Here is a 15,880-nt window from a genome sequence, read left to right as displayed (position 1 = left end):
AAGGGGAATTTACCTCAGGAAAGGTAGATTTTACCTCACGGAAAAGACTTTACCTTCGGGAAGGGTCAGAAGATAATCACCCAACCGCTGCCGCTCGCGCCGCCGTTGCCTGCCCAGGTTCCCGCCTCTCCCCGCCCATCCATTGGCGGAGACAGCGACCAATGGGGAAGCAGCTCAGCTCGGCACGTGGCATACCCCGCCCCGCCCACAGCACGTGGGCACTCCCAAGCCCCACCCCCCCCAACGCCCACATTCTTTTTAACCTCCAAAGTTTAATAATAATAAAAAAAATCATAATACAATAAAATAAGGCCCCCCCATCCCCGCCCCGCTACAAAGAGCCCAAGACTGTTAGTGTCCGCTGGGGGGGGTGGGGGGGAGCAGGGGGGGCCCCAAGTTTGCGCCCCCCCCCCCCCCCCCTCCCTCCCCCCCCAATCCTATAAAAAAACCCGGTGCGAGGGGGGGGGGGGGCTGGCCCTGCTGTGCTGGTTGGGGTCCCCCCACGGGCTTGGGGGGACCCCCGGACCCCCCATCTGTGTGTGCCCCCCCCCCCCCCCCCCCCGCCCCGGAGTTTAACGATACAAAAGAAATCAACTCAAATAATTACATCGCGGGGGGGGGGGGGGGGGGGGGGGGAGGGGGAGGGGAGGGGAGGGGGGGGGGGGGAACTCCCCCCAAGTCTGCGGGGGTTGGGGGCCCCAGGGTGAGGGGGGTCCCGGTATGGCCCCCCACAGTCCCTCCCCGCCGCCGGCAGGTGCGTCCATCCGAGCTGGGGGCTCCACGTCACGAGTCCTGGCAGGGGGAGGGAGGGGGAAGAGCAGAGGGGGGCATGGGGGTGGGCACCACAAACCCCCCTGTGGACCCCCTATACTGCGGTTGTGGGGGTCTCCTACCCTGTGCTCCCCAACCCCGCACCCCCAGGACACAGGGGTGCCCCCCCCCCCCCCAACCAAACCCTGTAAGACCACCATGACATCAGCTTGAACCCCCCTTCAGCATGTCCCCTCCCCCCAGCCCCCCCCATTCCTCCTGGAACCCCCTCTATACACCCCACAGCCCCTCCATGCTCCTCCCGGGACCCCCCCATTACATACCCCACACCCACACCCTGACCCCCACCACAAAACTCCCCCCCTTCTCCCCACAACCCACCCCTAGAGATGGGCCCTTATGACCCCCCCACCCCCCCCATGCATTCCCACCACCCCATATTGTGACTCACCCCCGGGGCATGGGGGCCGGGTGGGGGGCTGTCTCGGGGGGTCCCCCCCTCGGGACCCCGACTCCTCTTTGGCTCCAGCTCCTCCTTGGCCAGGGGGGGGAGGTCACCCCGCTCCGCCCGGCGTTTCCGACGTCTTTCAGGGTCCCGGCCGCGGGCACGAGCCCCCCGCCGCTCTGCCTGCTCCAGCTGTGAGGGAAGGGACACTGTTAGTGATCCCCCCACCTCAAAATTGTGGGGTGTGTGTGTGTGTGTGTGTGTGTGTCCCTGGAATTCAAGGGAAGGGGGAGTTTGGGGTCCCCAGGGAGGTCTGAGGTGATTTTGGGGAGCCCATCTTGAGGAGGAGGCAGAACAGGGCAAGGGGAGCAGCAGCAGGATGGGTTTTGGGGTCCCCATCATCTTGCTGGGGACCCCACCTTGAGGAGATGGAACAGGGCAAGGGGAGCAGCATGGGAATCATTTTGGGGTCCCTCCGGCACTTTTTGGGGGTCCCCAGTGTGGTATCCAGGACCCTACCTTGGGGAAAGGGTGGAACATGGTAAGGGGAGCTGACTGGGAATGGTTTTGGGGTCCCCAGGAGGGATTTTGGGGACCCGATCTGAGGAGGGAAATGTTAGAGAGCAAAGGGAAGAACACAGGGACAGTTTTGGGGTCCCTGGGGCAATTTTGGGGACCCTACCTTGAGGAGGAGGTGGATCAGGGCAAAGGGAACAGCGTGGGGCCACTTTTGGTGTCCCTGGGGCAGTTTCAAATTGGTTTGGGGGGTCAACACGACACTTAAAGATGGGCGGGGGATGTCAGGAATGGCTACAGGGTGGCAAAGGCAGTTCAGGCATCCCCGAGGGTGGTTTGGGGGTCCCCAGGGTGTTTTGGGGACACTTTGGAAGTGAATCTGAAGCTCTGGGGGTGCTCTGAGGTGGCTCTGGGGTCCTGAAGGTGGTTTGGAGCAGTTTTGGGTTCTGGGGAGGCTTTTGAGCAATTATGGGGTCCCCAAGGTGCTTCGGGGCAGTTTTGGGGTTCCCGGGGTAGGTTGGGGGGGAGTTTTGGGGTCCCAGGGACAGGCTTTGGGGGAACTCTAGGATCCCTGCGGCGTTTCAGGGAAGTTCTGGGGTCCTAGAGATGCTCTGGAGAGGTTCCATCATGCTGGAGACTGTTCGGAGCTCTGGGGAAGCTTTGAGGGGTCCCTGGGGAGGTTTTTGGGGGGGGGGGGGGGTCGAGGGCATTTTTGGGGTTCAGGGGTTCCCCCCGTACCTCGAGGAGGAGACGGAAGAGCGGGAGCGGGGGCGGGCGGGCAGCCTGCAGCAGCCGCCAGATGCTCTGGGCCTCGTCCAGCGTCACCTCCAGCAGATCCCCCTCCATCATCAGCTCCTCCAGCGGCCGCCGCGCCCCCTCCGCCAGCTCCAGCACCGGGCCCTGCAGCCGCGGCAGCGCCGCGCTCAGCGCCTCCAGCTCTGCGGGGACACCGCGTCACCGGGGGGACATGGGGACACTGCGTCACCCCCGCGCCAGGACCCGCTGGATGGCCTGACCCCCCCCCCCCCCCCCTCCCAGGGCACGGACATCAGGATCCACGGGGCTCCCCTGGGATCCGCACGGACCCCTCTCCGTGGCATCCCTGCGGCTGCCGACGGGGATGGTAACCCACCGGGGTCCCCAGCACCACATGGGATCCACAGGGTTCCCGTGGGATCCCTGGAGTCCCACCTTCTCCTCGGGCTCATGCAAGCTCCCTAGAGCCCCACAGGGTCCCCTGTGCTCATGTGGGATCCACTAGGAGCCAGCATCACAGGGGATCCACAGGGATCACAGAGGCTCCCTGGAGTTGCACAGTGTGTCCCTGTACTCACAGAGGATCCCTGAAGCCCCCACCATCCCGGTACTCACAAGATCCCTGTGGCCCGCAGGGGACCCACAGGGTTCTGCAGCATCACTGCACTCACACGGGATCCACTAGGTCTCACTGTGCCCCCACAGGACCCCTGGGGCTGACCTGGGATCCACAGGGCTCACACGGGACCCCTGGAATCCCACAATGTCCTCTGCACTTACATGGGATCCACGAGGCTCATACAGGATCCTTAGTCTGACACTGTCCCCTGTACTCATATGGGATCCAATGGATCCCAGTGTTACACAGGACCTATATGGCTCACATAAGATCTCTGGAGCCCCACAGTGCTCCCTATACTGACAAGGGTGTCCTCTAGGCTCACATGGAATCCACTGGGTCTCCCAGCATCACATGGGATCCACGGGCCTTGCATAGGACCCCTTGAGCCCCTGTGTCCCCTGTGCTCACCTGGGATCTCTGCAGTTGCACATTGTCCCAAAGATCCCTGTGAGCATACGTGAGCCCTATAGATCCACTGAGCCCTACAACAGCTCCTGTACTCCCATGTGATCCACAGGGCTCACACAGGATACTGAGAGTCCCACAGCATCCCTGTGCTCCCATGGGATCCACTGGGCTCATAGAAGATCCGCTGGGCCCTGGTGTGACACAGGATTGATAGGGCTCCCACAGGCTCCCTACAGCCCCGCAGTGCCACCTGTGCTCAGATGGAATCCATAGCACCCACACAGGATTCAGTTGATCCCCTAGCGACCCCCCTCTGCGCTCACACTAGATCTACAGGGCTTGCAGGGGACACCTGCTGTCCCACACTGCCCCCTGCACCCATATAGGATCCCTGGAATCCCACATCGTCCCTGTCCTCACATGGGATCCTATGTGAACCCTACAGATCCACAGTCCCACAGCATCCCCTGTACCCATGAGGGATCCACCAGATCTCTCCTGCCTCCCCAGTGCTCACACGGGATCCCTGGAGCCCTACGGCCCTCACCAGGCTCACCAGAGGATGGCACAGGGCCTGCGCAGGATCCAGTGGATCCCAGCACCCCTGGCACTCACAGGGGATCCCCCACTCCCAGCTCCCCTCAAAGCCCTACTCACCCGAAGGCAGGGGGCCATTCTTCTCCGGGCTGGGGGCATCGCCGTTCTCCACTGATACCTGGAGCAAAGGTGGGGGGCACAGCATGAGCAAGTGGGGGGGGCACGGCCTCCCCCAGCCCCAAAACCCGCCCCAAAACCTGCCCCCCAGCCCCAAAATCTACCCAAAAAACCTTAAAATCCACCCCAAACCCTACCCCCAGCCCCAAAACCTGCCCCCCCCACCTTGGTCTGCTCATTGCGGCTGGCCTCCCGCAGGGCACCGTCCCCGTCCCCATGCAGGCGATGCCGCAGAGCCGCCAAGCGCTCCAAAGGCCCCGCGACGTCGGGAGAAGCGAGGAGCTGACGGGCACGGTCCTGCCAAGTGATGGCTCGTTCGGTCAAACACTGCAAGGCTTCGCCCTCCGGCAAGCGCACCGGCAGCTTCTGCAGCGCCACCAGCAACGCCAAGATGGTTTCCAACCGAGGACGCCGCGATCGTTGGCAAAGAGGGCAGAGAAATTTGGCGTCCCACTCCCACCAAGCCGGAGAGGGTTTTTGAGAGCCCAAGCGGGGCCAGGCTACGCAAGCACCGTGAAACCAGTCCCGGCAGAGCTGGCACTGCAGCATGCCGGGGCTCGCTGGTTGCCCACAGACGCAGGAGGGTGGTCCTGGACCTGGGAGGGGTGGCGTGGCTTTTTGGGCATTGGCATGGCGTAGCCGGAGCATCCCCTCCTTTTCTTTCTGCTCCCCTTCTTTAAACGCCACGATCTGGGGGCAAAAATAATAAAAAAAATAGACATTAAAAAAAAAAAATAAAATAGACATTTAAAAAAAAAAAAAAAAAAGCGTGATGTGAGCGGCACAGGGATGCGGGGTGCCCTGCTGCTTCCCCCACACCCCCCCCACCCCAAAACAAACAAACAAACAAACAACCCCCATCCTGCTCACCACAGCACCAGGGTCACGGAGATCCTGCGCCGAAAGCCCCAAGCTCTCGGCGTCCAGTTTGTAAAGCCCCGGCTCCTGCCGCCACTTCAGCCGCTTGCTGCTGTCGGAGCCAGCGTCGGCGCAGGGACACAGCACCTATGGGGACATCGTGGGGGTCAGCGCGGCCCCCCCGGCCCTTCCCACCCCCCTAGGTCCTTTGCACCCTTTTGGCCCTCACCTCCAATAATGTGTAGCAGGAATTTTTCTTCAGGAAGGTGCGGGAAGCTTTATCCCGCCAGGAGTGCGCTGTGCCGACCTGTACCTCCAGCTGCCGCAGCTCCTCCAGCCGCACCGGCAGATCCCGACCCACCGCCACCAGCCCCTCCAGATCATCCAGGCAGGGGTAGTGGTCGCCGTTCTGGGGTGAGCGGAGACAGCGGGGTGAGGTGTGGGGATCAAAAGCCCCTCCCCCAGGGCAGAAAAGGGGGTCCCTGGAGCCCACCTGGATCTCCTCCACGTCCGCGATCCAGGCGCGGGCCTTGGCCAGGGCTTCTTTCAGCGCCTGGATGTTGGGCAGCAGAGCCGGGATGTTTTCCGCTTCTTTGATGATGGCAGCCAGCGTGGCCGGGGGGTGCTTCTGCCTGCGGGGGAGGGGATGAGAACCCAGGGGTCTGCCCACTCGACAACCCCTTCCCCAAGATCCCAGAGACCCCCCCCCACAAACCCAGATCGAGTCCCAGCCTGGTTTCACCTGGGAACAGGCAGAGAAATCCCCACCTTTTACCCGCCCCTGGGGTCACAGGGGGCAGCCCCCAGCCCCGTTATCCACCCCTGGGGACACAGGGCGCAGCCCCCAGCCCCTTTACCCGCCCCTGGGGACACAGGGGGCAGCCCCCAGCCCCGTTATCCGCCCCTGGGGACACAGGGGGCAGCCCCCAGCCCCATTATCCGCCCCTGGGGACACAGGGCGCAGCCCCCAGCCCCTTTACCCGCCCCTGGGGACACAGGGGGCAGCCCCCAGCCCCTTTACCCGCCCCTGGGGACACAGGGGGCAGCCCCCAGCCCCATTATCCGCCCCTGGGGACACAGGGGGCAGCCCCCAGCCCCGTTATCCACCCCTGGGGACACAGGGGGCAGCCCCCAGCCCCGTTATCCGCCCCTGGGGGACACAGGGGGCAGCCCCCAGCCCCGTTATCCACCCCTGGGGGACACAGGGGGCAGCCCCCAGCCCCGTTATCCCATTCCAAGGGGGCCCTGGCCCCTTTTTACCCCCCTGGGGGGGTTGTGGAATTTGGCCCCCAGCCCACCTACAACCTGGGGTGCAACCCCCCCACCCTTCTTTCCCCCATGGGGCCGCATCCTGACCTGGCCTCCAAGCACATCTGAGCTTTTTCCTCCCAGCGCTGAGCGATGGTGAGCAGCTCCTGCAGCTCGGCCATGGCCACGTCGACAGCCGGGCTGGGGGCGACGGTACGGCCAGCCTGGATGAGACCCCTCATGACGGGGAGGGGGACGCGGGCACGAGGGGACCGCAGGGTGGCCGTCACCTCCTCTAACCAAGCGGCCTGGGCCAGCTGCCGTTCCAAGCGCCGGCTTTCTGGCACCTCCACACCCAGCCGGGCCCCTCGCTCCAGCAGCCCCCGCAGAGCCCCTGGCCCGGGGGGGGTCGACTCCAGCGCGGCCCGTGCCTCTGCTTGGAAAGCCTCCACGCGTTCCAGCAAGGCCTGGAAGCAGGGAGTGGGGGGGGGACAGCATCAGTGACACGGTGTCCCCACAAAAAAAATGAGGGGGGGGCAATGCAGAGAGACCTCCCCGGCTCACCTGGACCTCCCCAATCTGGTGCATGACACAGGGCAGCTGGTTCATCTGCTCCAGGAAGGTGCGGAGCTCCTCCACCGTCAGCGAGGGTGCTGGTACCCTGCAGCCATGCGAGGCTATGTCACCCCTGGGGTGACTGTGGGGACAAGGTGGGGGACAGGGGGGTGACTGGGACCTGGAGGGACAGGGGAAGGCTGGGACAGGGGTCCTGGGGGGACCGGAGCCGGGCGGCCGGGGGGACACGGGATGGGGACACAAGACTTTCAGCAGCTTGAGGTGACAGGACAGGTGCACGGGGAGGAGAAGGAGCCAGGATGGTGACATGGGGCTGCTGGGGACACAGGGGAGGGGGGCACTCACCCTGTCTCTTGCGAGCTGATGAGCCCCAGGGCCTCGGAAACGCAGCGCTCGGCCTGACCCAGGCAGCCCTTCAGCCGGTGCAGCAGCTCGTTCTCGGGGAACTTGCGCTCGCGTGCCTCCGACTCCAGTGCCCGCAGCTCCTCCAGCGCTGGCCAGGCACAGGGGCGGGGGGGGGAAGGGTGTGTCAAGGCTGTACCCCAAAACCCCCCTAAACCCCCCCAGAAATCCCCCCTGGGCCCCTCAACTCACTCCGCTTGCGGCCGTCCTCCACCTCCAGCGCGATGCGGACCTTGTTGGCCCAGGTGTCGAAGGACTCCGCTCGCACCTTCAGCTTGTGCAGCATGGCCGGCAGCTCGTCCAACGTGTAGCGGTACCTGGGAGGGCAGCAAGGGGTTTTGGGGGGGGGGGCCCATCAACCTCCCCCAGGGCTTGGGAGCCCCTCCTTGTGCCCGCAGCCCATCCCAAGGGTACGGCAGGAGCAAACAAGACCCCCAAACCCAGCCCACACCCCCTCTTACAGACCCACCAAGCACCGCAAGACCTCACCCACATCCCCCCCCAGCAGCAGGGGACCCTTCCCCACCTGAGATACTGCTTGCTGCGGGGGCACTTGCAGAGGTCATCCATGTGGTAGAGGCAGACGAGGCACTGGGGACAGTCGTAACAAGCCAGCGCCGAGAGGAAACACGTCGTCTTACACTTATCGCACTGCCGCTCGTCGTCGGGCAGCAGCTCGAAAGCCTCTCGCTCTGCCTCCGTGATACCCTGGGGGAGGGGGGGGGGCACAAAACGCAACTGTCAGCCCCACTGCAGACCCCCTCCACATTTTTGGGGGGGGGTGGGGGTTCCCCTGGTGTTATCCCACCTTTTCCAACAGCGCCTTGCGGAGTTTACGCTCCTCCTGCACCAGCACGAACATCTCCTTGTGAACGGCGGCCGCCAAGTTGAGGTCCAGCTTTTCGGGGCAAGCTGCCATCTTGCAGATGAGCTCCTCGTGCGAGAAGACGCAGTAACGTCGCAAACGTCGGTAGTGCTCGATGCACTGCCTGCCGGCGGGCAGCTGCAGGTAACGCCAGGCATTAGGACACACCCCTGAATTCGGGGGACCCCCCCTTGTACCCCAAAACACATCCCGATATGGAGCCGGCCACCCCCAGCTCAAACCGTAGCAGCGGACTGCACAAAACGCTCAGAGCTCCCCACATCTCCTCCTCCCTCAGGAGCACCCAGCCCGAATTCGGGGTTCTCACCCCAGATTTTGGGGTTTCTCTGGGATTTTGGGGGTTCCCCTGAGGTTTTTTTGGGGCGCAGGGGCTCACCCAGTCAGCAGTGCAGAAGTTGACGGCCTCAGCGAAGTTGTAACCCTGGTTGAAACCGCTGTGGTACGCCCTGGGGAAGGTGATGACGAACTCGCCGGCACACTGGTTGGTCCGTACAACCTAAAAGGGGGATAAAATTTGGGGGTGAAGGGAAATAACGGATTGGGGGGTGGGGGGGGAACCTCGATACTCACAGGGACACCGTGTGCCATGAGGGTGTTGGGGTTCATGAGGGTGACGAGCTGGTGGAGCAGGTCGGGCTGGCTCTCGAAGAGCTCCGGCGTCAGCTTCTTCATCACCTCTTCCAGGTGCTCCGCCGCGAAGGAGGGGACCCCGTACCACGTCTTGGGCTCACCCCTGAGGGGGAAACGGGGTCAGGGGCACCCCAAAACCCCTCCTCCCATCCCACACCGTGGCTTGGGAGACCCCAAAACCTCATCCCACCCTGTACCACACCTTGGGTTCAGCCCTGGGCAGGCAACAGGGTCCTGGCACCCCAAAAGCCTCCTCCTGCCCCATAACTCATCTTGAGTTTGCCCCCGAGGGGCTCGTGGCACCCCAGAAACTTCCTCTCACCTCAAAACCCATCTTGGGCTGGACGTCAGGGGGTCACAGCACCCCAAAAACCTCCTCTCGCCCCCCACCCCAACTTCATCTCACCCCTGGGTGGGAGACAAGGTTGGGACACCCCAAAAATACTCTTCTCACCCTGTACCACACCTCAGGCTTGCCCCTAGGGGCTCACAGCACCCCAAAAACCTCCTCTCGCCCCATGGCTTCATCTTGGGCTCACCCCTGGGTGGGTGGAATGAGGTCAGGGCCCCCCCAAAACCCCTCCTCTCTCCCCTCTGACACCTCCCAGGATCACCCCGAGCCCCCCACCAGTGGAGGTAGTTGATGGAGTAGCTCCAGTGGTCCTCGATGTGCCAGCAAAAGGCGGAGAAGACCATCCCCACGTAGAGCCAGGGCACCTTCATCCCCGAAATATCGGCGTTGATGTGACACAGCACCGACTGCTTCAACACCGGCATCACGTTCAGGTTCCACCCGCTGCCAGCGTACTCCTACGTTAAGGGGAACGTTAAGGACAGCGTCACCCCGCCACCGGTGACACCCCTGTGGGGTTGGGGACGGCGTCTCCCTCACCTCCTCCTCCGGCGAGAGCTTTCTTTTGCCATCGCTGATGGGGAAGCCGCTGCCGAATTCCTTGGAGTGGATATCGGCGCCGTACTCCACCGTCACGTCCTCCTCGATGCTGTTCACCAGCCGCCAAAATTCCTTCTCCACCACCTCCGTGGGGACCATCTGGGGAAAATGGGAAACAGAGGACGTTCGGGACTTGGGGGGGGGGGGGGAGGGGGCGGGGGTGTCACCGGGGTCCCTGGGGGGGTTTGGGGGTACTCACGTGGACGGGCATGTTGAAGTAATCGGCTTTGAAGGAGTCGGCCATCTCCCCGAAGCTCTGCAGGGTGTATTCCCGCGTCGCCTGCTCGAAGCCGAAAGCCTCCGGCGGTCGCTTGCATTCCTGGGGGAGAGGGATGAGGTGGGGGGGTCAGAGTGGGGGTCCCCAGCCCCACAGATACCATAGGGCATTCAGCTGGGGCTCCCCAGCCCTAAAGACACGATAAGGGGGTTCCTAACCCCACAGACAGGATGGGATGTGAAGCAGGGGGTCGGTGTGGGGGTCCCCAGCCCCACAGATGCGACACGGGGGGTCCCTAACCCCAGGCGAGGGTCCCCAGCTCCACAGATAGGATGGGATGCCAGGCAGGGGGTTGGCACGGGGGTCCCCAGCCCCACAGATGGGGTCAGATATCGAGTTGGGGGTCCCCGGCACCACAGATGTGGCACAGAGACCTCTAACCGCACAAATGGGGGTCCCCAGGCCTGCAGATGGAATGAGACATTGCATCTGGGGTCCCTGGCCCTGCAGACATGGCCCACGGGTCTCTAACCCCACAGACGGGGGTCTCCAGCCCCACAGGTAGAACTGGAAGTGATCCGGGGGTCCCCAGCCCCTCAGATAGGACAGGCCGTTAAGTTGGGGGTCCCTGGCCCCACAGACAGACGAGGCATGACGCGAAACGGGGGCATCCCTAGCCCCGCAACTGGGACGTGACACAAGATGCGGGGGGGGTGTCCAGGGCACAATGCAGGTGTTTGGGGGGGTTTCGCGTGTCGTCCCCCCCCATCCTCACCGCCATGACGCATTTGGGGCAGCGCCAGATGCCCTTGGGAATTTCGGGCAGGGGCGGGAGGAGGCAGAAGATGTGGTAGTTGTCGTCGCAACCGTCGCAGAGCAGCAGCTTGTCATCCTCGTCCCCCCGCGAGCAGATTCGGCAGATGTAGGAATCGACCTGGAGCGGAGGCAGAAGGAGTTGAGGTGGGGGCTCTGCCCCACAGCGTGGGGGGCTCTGCCCCACAGCGTGGGGGTACTTACAAACTGGCTGTTGCTGTGGCTGCGGCGCAGGCGCATGGTCATTTTGGTGCAGGGCTCAGGGCTGTGCCGCAGCTCCTCCTTCCCCTCCAGGTAAGCGCGGGGAGACACCGGCTCCACCTTGGCCTCGGCTCCCACCGGTTCCTCCTTCACCACCACTGTGGGGGGACACTCAGGACCTTCTTTATCTGTGGGGTGAAGAATTAGGGGCGGGGGTGTGTCACAAAAGAATCTGGGGGGGGGGGGTGTCACAGCAACCTCCCTGTGCCCCTCAAGTCACCCCCGGAGGGGTTCCCCCCCCCCTACCTTTCTTCCGCAGGGTCTTGTCTTTGGCCACCAGCCCCAACCCCAACATCTTGGGGCCGGCCCCGTAGATCTGCAGCTTCTTCAGCTCCGGGTTTTTCTCGATGTCCTCCTCCGTCGGCTCCGGCTGCAGGACAGCAGAGTCACAAGGGGTGCACCTCCCCCTTAGAAACTTGGGCGGGGGGGGGGGGCCGGGCATGGTGGGGGTTTGTTTTTTGGGGGTGCTGACCTCCTGCTGCAGGCGTTTAGCCCGCCGGCCGTAGCTGTTGAACTTGGAGGGCTGGACGGACTGGCGCAGCGGGATGCTGTGGGGTTTGTACTCCCGGTCCTTCTCCTCGCTCTCAAAGGGCCGCGTGTTACACTGCTGAAGGGAAAGGACCCTCAGCGTGGCGGGGGGCACCCCGTAGCCCACCCCCCACCCCCACCCCGGCCAAGTCACCCCCCATTTTCTCACCACCAGGTTGGCCCCTGACTGGTACATCTCGTAGGGGTAGATGATGCGCTCGTAGTGGGCGCGCAGCAGCGAGCCGATGTTTTTACCCGAGGGGTAAGCGAGGCGTTGGGCCACCCGAGCCCACCGCCGGTCCTTGCAGATGGCCTCGTATCCCCCTTCCTCTATCACCACCTGGGTGGGGGGCACACACACATGAAGCACCCCCAAATCAGCTGCATTCCCCTCAATACTCCCACCCCCACACCCCCCCAGACCTTGCTGAGGCTGTAGAGATCAAGGATGCGTCGCTCGACGTTGGGGATCTTGAGTGAGGAACCCTGGATTTCCCAAAACTTGGCGATCTGGTCCAGATAATTCAGCTTCACCCGGGTCTGCGCCTGCCAGCAGAGGGGGAAAAATGAGGGGGGGGGGTGAGTCTTGTGTGCACCCCAAAAATCAGCTGGGGAGGAGGAGGAGAAAAGGGAGCACCCCCCAACTCACCTCCAGCTCATTGAGCCGCTGGATGCGGGGAGTGAACCTGAAGTTGTCCACCTCCACAGCGAAGGGGGGCTGCCAGTCCTGGGGAGATGATGAGGGGGGGTTAGCAGCAATAGCCCCCCCATTCCTACCCGGGCAGGGACAGGCTGGGCAGCCCCTGGGGCTCCAGAGGGGAACAGAGCAGCACGGACCCCAAATTTGGGGGGGGGGGGCCGGGGCACTGCAGCTGCATACTCCCCCCCCCCATCATGAGGGACAGCCCCGTGGTGTGCACCCCACGTTGTAGGGGGGATGGGGGGGCCCATGCGGGGAGCCGGTGACGCCAGTGTAGCCGGGCCCAGCCCTCCCCGGAAGCCCTTCTCCACCTCGTCGAGCTGGGGGGACCGGCTCGGCCTGTCCCTCAACCCCAAACCAAGGGTTCAGGACCCCCCCCCCAAAGTAAGAAAGGGGACAAAGGGACAGCCCCCCCGTCAGCAGGGACACGACGCGGACACCTTCTCTTCCCAAAACAGGAAACAAGCCCACGAAAGGGGGAAGGGGGGGGTGGCGGCAAGCAAGAGCGAGGTTGATGGGGATCGGGGGGGCCTCAGCCTCCTACTTGCCCCCCACTTCCAGGGGACCCCCCCTCCAAAGGGCGCTGCCCGACCTAGGGACCCCCCTGGCTCCGGCCGGGCTCCCCCCCGCCGCTCGCCAGACAAAGGCTCGGCGGTGGCAGCCATATTGGCCGTGTCACTGTTGTTGTTGTGAGGGCCGGCGTGGGGGGGGCGCGGGGGGTACACACACAGACCCCCCCACACACACCCCCCTCGCTCCTCAGGGGAGCACCCCAAATTCCTTAGGGTCAGCTCCCCCCTACCCAATGCAAGGCGGGTGGGCGAAGGGCCTTGCTGGGGGTGGGGAGGAGGGGGGCAGGGGGCCCTTGCCCACTCCCACCCGGGTCTGGATCGTGCAGCACCCCCAAAGTCCAGCCCCAGCAGGGACACGCACCCCCCCACCGGCCCAGGGGCACCCCCTCAGCTCGGGGGGGTGGGGAAAGGGAGTTTACCCCGAGTTAGGGGGGAAGGGGGTATTTACACCCTCAGCCCAAACATCTGCCCCCCAGCCAGGCTGGTACAGACCCCCATAGCTCAGGTATTTACCCCTCCCCCCCCTCGGGTGGGTATTTATCCCCCCGGGTTATCTACCCCCGCTCAGGTGGGTATTCCCCCTCCACAGGCACACTGGGGGTATTTACCCACCCTGAGGGGGTATTTACACCCAGGACACAGCAGGCTGGGGGGGGGGGGGGGGGGGGGATAACTAACCCGCCTAGATGGAGAGTTACCCCTCCGAGAGGTAACTAAACCCCCAAATGGGGAATTCCCCCCACCCAGGGGTAACTAAACACCCCCCCCCATGGGGAACTCCCCCCACCCAGGGTTAACTAAACACCCCCCCCATGGGGAATTCCCCCCACCCAGGGGTAACTAAACCCCCCCCAAATGGGGAATTCCCCCCACCCACGGGTAACTACCCCCCCCCCAAACGGGAACACACTCCTCAGGGGGGCAATTAAGCCCCCTAAAACAGGGAAACACCCTCCCCTCAGGGGGGCACTTACCCTCCTAAATGGCAATATACCCCCTCCCAGCGGGCCCTAAATGGGAAGGTAACCCCCTTGGGGGGGGGTGATTAACCCCCCCCCATGAGAAGTTACCCCCCTCAGGAGGGGCAATTAACCCCCCCAGGGGAGGGCGCGTACCCCACAGCAAACCCCAACCCCACAACTCCGAAAGACAGGGACCCCCAGCACCCCCCCCACCCCCCCGCCCCCCTACTCACAGCGGGGGGTCGGATCTTGCAGATGCCGCTTTTCTCGGCGATGGGGCGGATCTTGGCGATGTAACCCAGGGGGTCGCTGAATTCGGCCCAGCTGGGCTCGAAGACGGGACATTCGGGGGGGGGTAAAAAGTCCTCGGGGGGCTCCGGTTCACCGGCCACCGATAACCAAGGCGTCACCCACTCGCCCCGCTGGTCCCCACCGGTGGGGGGACCCCGAGGGGCTTCCCCCCCGCTGCGGGGACCCCCAAAGGGCCTCCGGGCCTTGTCCTCAGGGCCTGGGCGATCCCCGCTGCGGGCCCCCCTTTCCTCGGGTGTCTTGCGGGGGCTTCGCTCCTCGCCCGGTGGGCGCCCACCGGGTCCCTTGCCGGTCCCCCCGCCTTTACTCCGCGGCTCCCCACCGGCTTTGGGGAGCCGAGGGGCCGCCGAGGCCCTCTCCTCCCCCGCGGCTTTAGGGGGGCCGGCAGCCGGCCGTGGGGGAACCGCGTCTCCGGTGGGCTCCGTCCCCCCCCCACTCCCCGCCGCGACCCCCGCGTGGTTTCCTCATCCCCCTCCGGCGGTGGCGGGGTGCCCCAAGGCGGGGACCCCCCCGGGGCGGGCCCCCACTCGGCCCAACCGCCCCCTCCGTGCTGCTGCTCCCCCTCTTCCATCCTCCCCACCGAGGGGAGGGGGGTTTCCCTCACTACCCGCGGGGCACCCCCTCAGGGGGCCATGGAGGCCCCCGCCGCCCCCTCACAGGCCCCCGGGCCGCCCCCTCACAGGCCCCCGGGCCGCCCCCCCCCTCCCCAAACCCCGGGGAAAGGGGGGGGACGAGAGCGCCCGGGTGCCTCCGCCGACCTGCTCCGCCGGTCCCCCCCGGCCCCGCCGCCGCCCGGCCGCGGGATACGGCCCCCACCGGCCCCACGATCCGCCCGCCTCAAGCCCGAGGCCTGCCCGGTCCCCCCGGCCGGGCCGCCGCCGCCATCTTGGGTTCCCTCCTCCTCTCGCTCCCCGCCCCCCCCCCGCCCCGCGCGCACGCACACACTGCGCAGGCGCGGCAGCGCACACCGCCCCGGGCGGTGCTGCGGCTCCCCTCACGACGCTGTCTCCTTCCGCCGCGGGAAGGGAGGGCGTTGAGCGCGGCGACACCGCCGACGCCGCCTGCGAGGGCGCCACAGCGGAAGAGGGGGCGACGACACCCCCCAGTACGCCACGGCCACCGCCGCGATTCGGCCGGCGGGAGGCGGGGGAGGGGGAGGACCGAGGGAGAAATAGTCCACAAGCTCCGCCCCCTCCCGGCGGCGGAGGGATCCTCGCCTCCGCGGCTGGGTCAGCGCAGGAGCCGGGGCTGCTTGTGCACGTTTAAAGGGGCGCAGCGCGCGTGCGCTGCCGTCCGCCCGCGGGGCGAGGGGCGGGGCCACGGCCGGCGGGGGCGGGGCCAGGGCAGCCCCGCCCACATCGCACCGCCCCCTGTGCCTTCACCGCCCTTCCTGCCCCACCCAGCGGCACCTATAGCCCCTATAGCCCCTGCGCCTCGATTACGGCCCCTACGGCCCTCGGGCCACTACAGCCCCAGGGTTCCCATTGTGACCCCTATAGCTCCCCAGCCCCTATAGCCCTCAGGGTCCCTATAGCACCTAGGGTCCCTACTATGGCCCCTATAGCCCTCAGGGTCCCTATAGCCCCTAAGGTCCCTACTATGGCCCCTATAGCCCTCAGGGTCCCTATAGCCCCTAGGGTCCCTACTATGGCCCCTATAGCTCTCAGGGTCCCTGTTATGGTTCCTATAGCCCCAGGACCCCTCTACCTCCCCCTCTGTATAGCCCCCCCCCCC

At 65.2% G+C, this 15,880-nt stretch overlaps 1 protein-coding gene across 1 annotated transcript; it reads right to left on the bottom strand.

Moving 5' to 3' along the window:
- Positions 1-623: 623 nt before the first annotated feature.
- KDM5C (lysine demethylase 5C) lies at positions 624-15,031 on the bottom strand. Its single transcript, XM_040617785.1, has 28 exons — positions 15,001-15,031; positions 14,071-14,609; positions 12,253-12,330; positions 12,027-12,149; positions 11,773-11,943; positions 11,548-11,682; positions 11,322-11,445; positions 11,019-11,203; positions 10,777-10,935; positions 9,984-10,103; positions 9,725-9,883; positions 9,461-9,642; positions 8,773-8,935; positions 8,579-8,698; positions 8,125-8,319; positions 7,843-8,024; positions 7,509-7,633; positions 7,260-7,407; positions 6,903-6,999; positions 6,447-6,805; positions 5,584-5,722; positions 5,320-5,499; positions 5,103-5,237; positions 4,398-4,922; positions 4,176-4,233; positions 2,471-2,670; positions 1,223-1,408; positions 624-792 (listed from the first exon to the last, which is right to left on the bottom strand). Exons 1-28 carry the CDS (start codon positions 15,029-15,031, stop codon positions 784-786), a joined length of 4,827 nt encoding a protein of 1,608 aa, XP_040473719.1. The 3' UTR covers positions 624-783.
- Positions 15,032-15,880: the final 849 nt, after the last annotated feature.

This window comes from Falco naumanni, chromosome 18, assembly GCF_017639655.2.
Source record: "Falco naumanni isolate bFalNau1 chromosome 18, bFalNau1.pat, whole genome shotgun sequence".
Lineage (NCBI taxonomy): Eukaryota > Metazoa > Chordata > Aves > Falconiformes > Falconidae > Falco > Falco naumanni.
The sequence above is the reverse complement of the archived record's forward strand: the minus strand, read 5'-3'. Positions and strand labels throughout refer to the sequence as shown.

What these genes read in the sequence shown, in the direction of transcription:
- KDM5C (XM_040617785.1), bottom strand. Translation starts at nt 15,031, where the DNA reads ATGGCGGCGGCGGCCCGGCCGGGGGGACCGG. An exon ending in GCAAGATCCGACCCCCCGCT is followed by an intron (nt 12,331 to 14,070) that starts GTGAGTAGGGGG and finishes TCATCTCCCCAG; the next exon opens with GACTGGCAGCCCCCCTTCGC. An exon ending in CCTGCTACACATTATTGGAG is followed by an intron (nt 5,238 to 5,319) that starts GTGAGGGCCAAA and finishes ATGTCCCCATAG; the next exon opens with GTGCTGTGTCCCTGCGCCGA.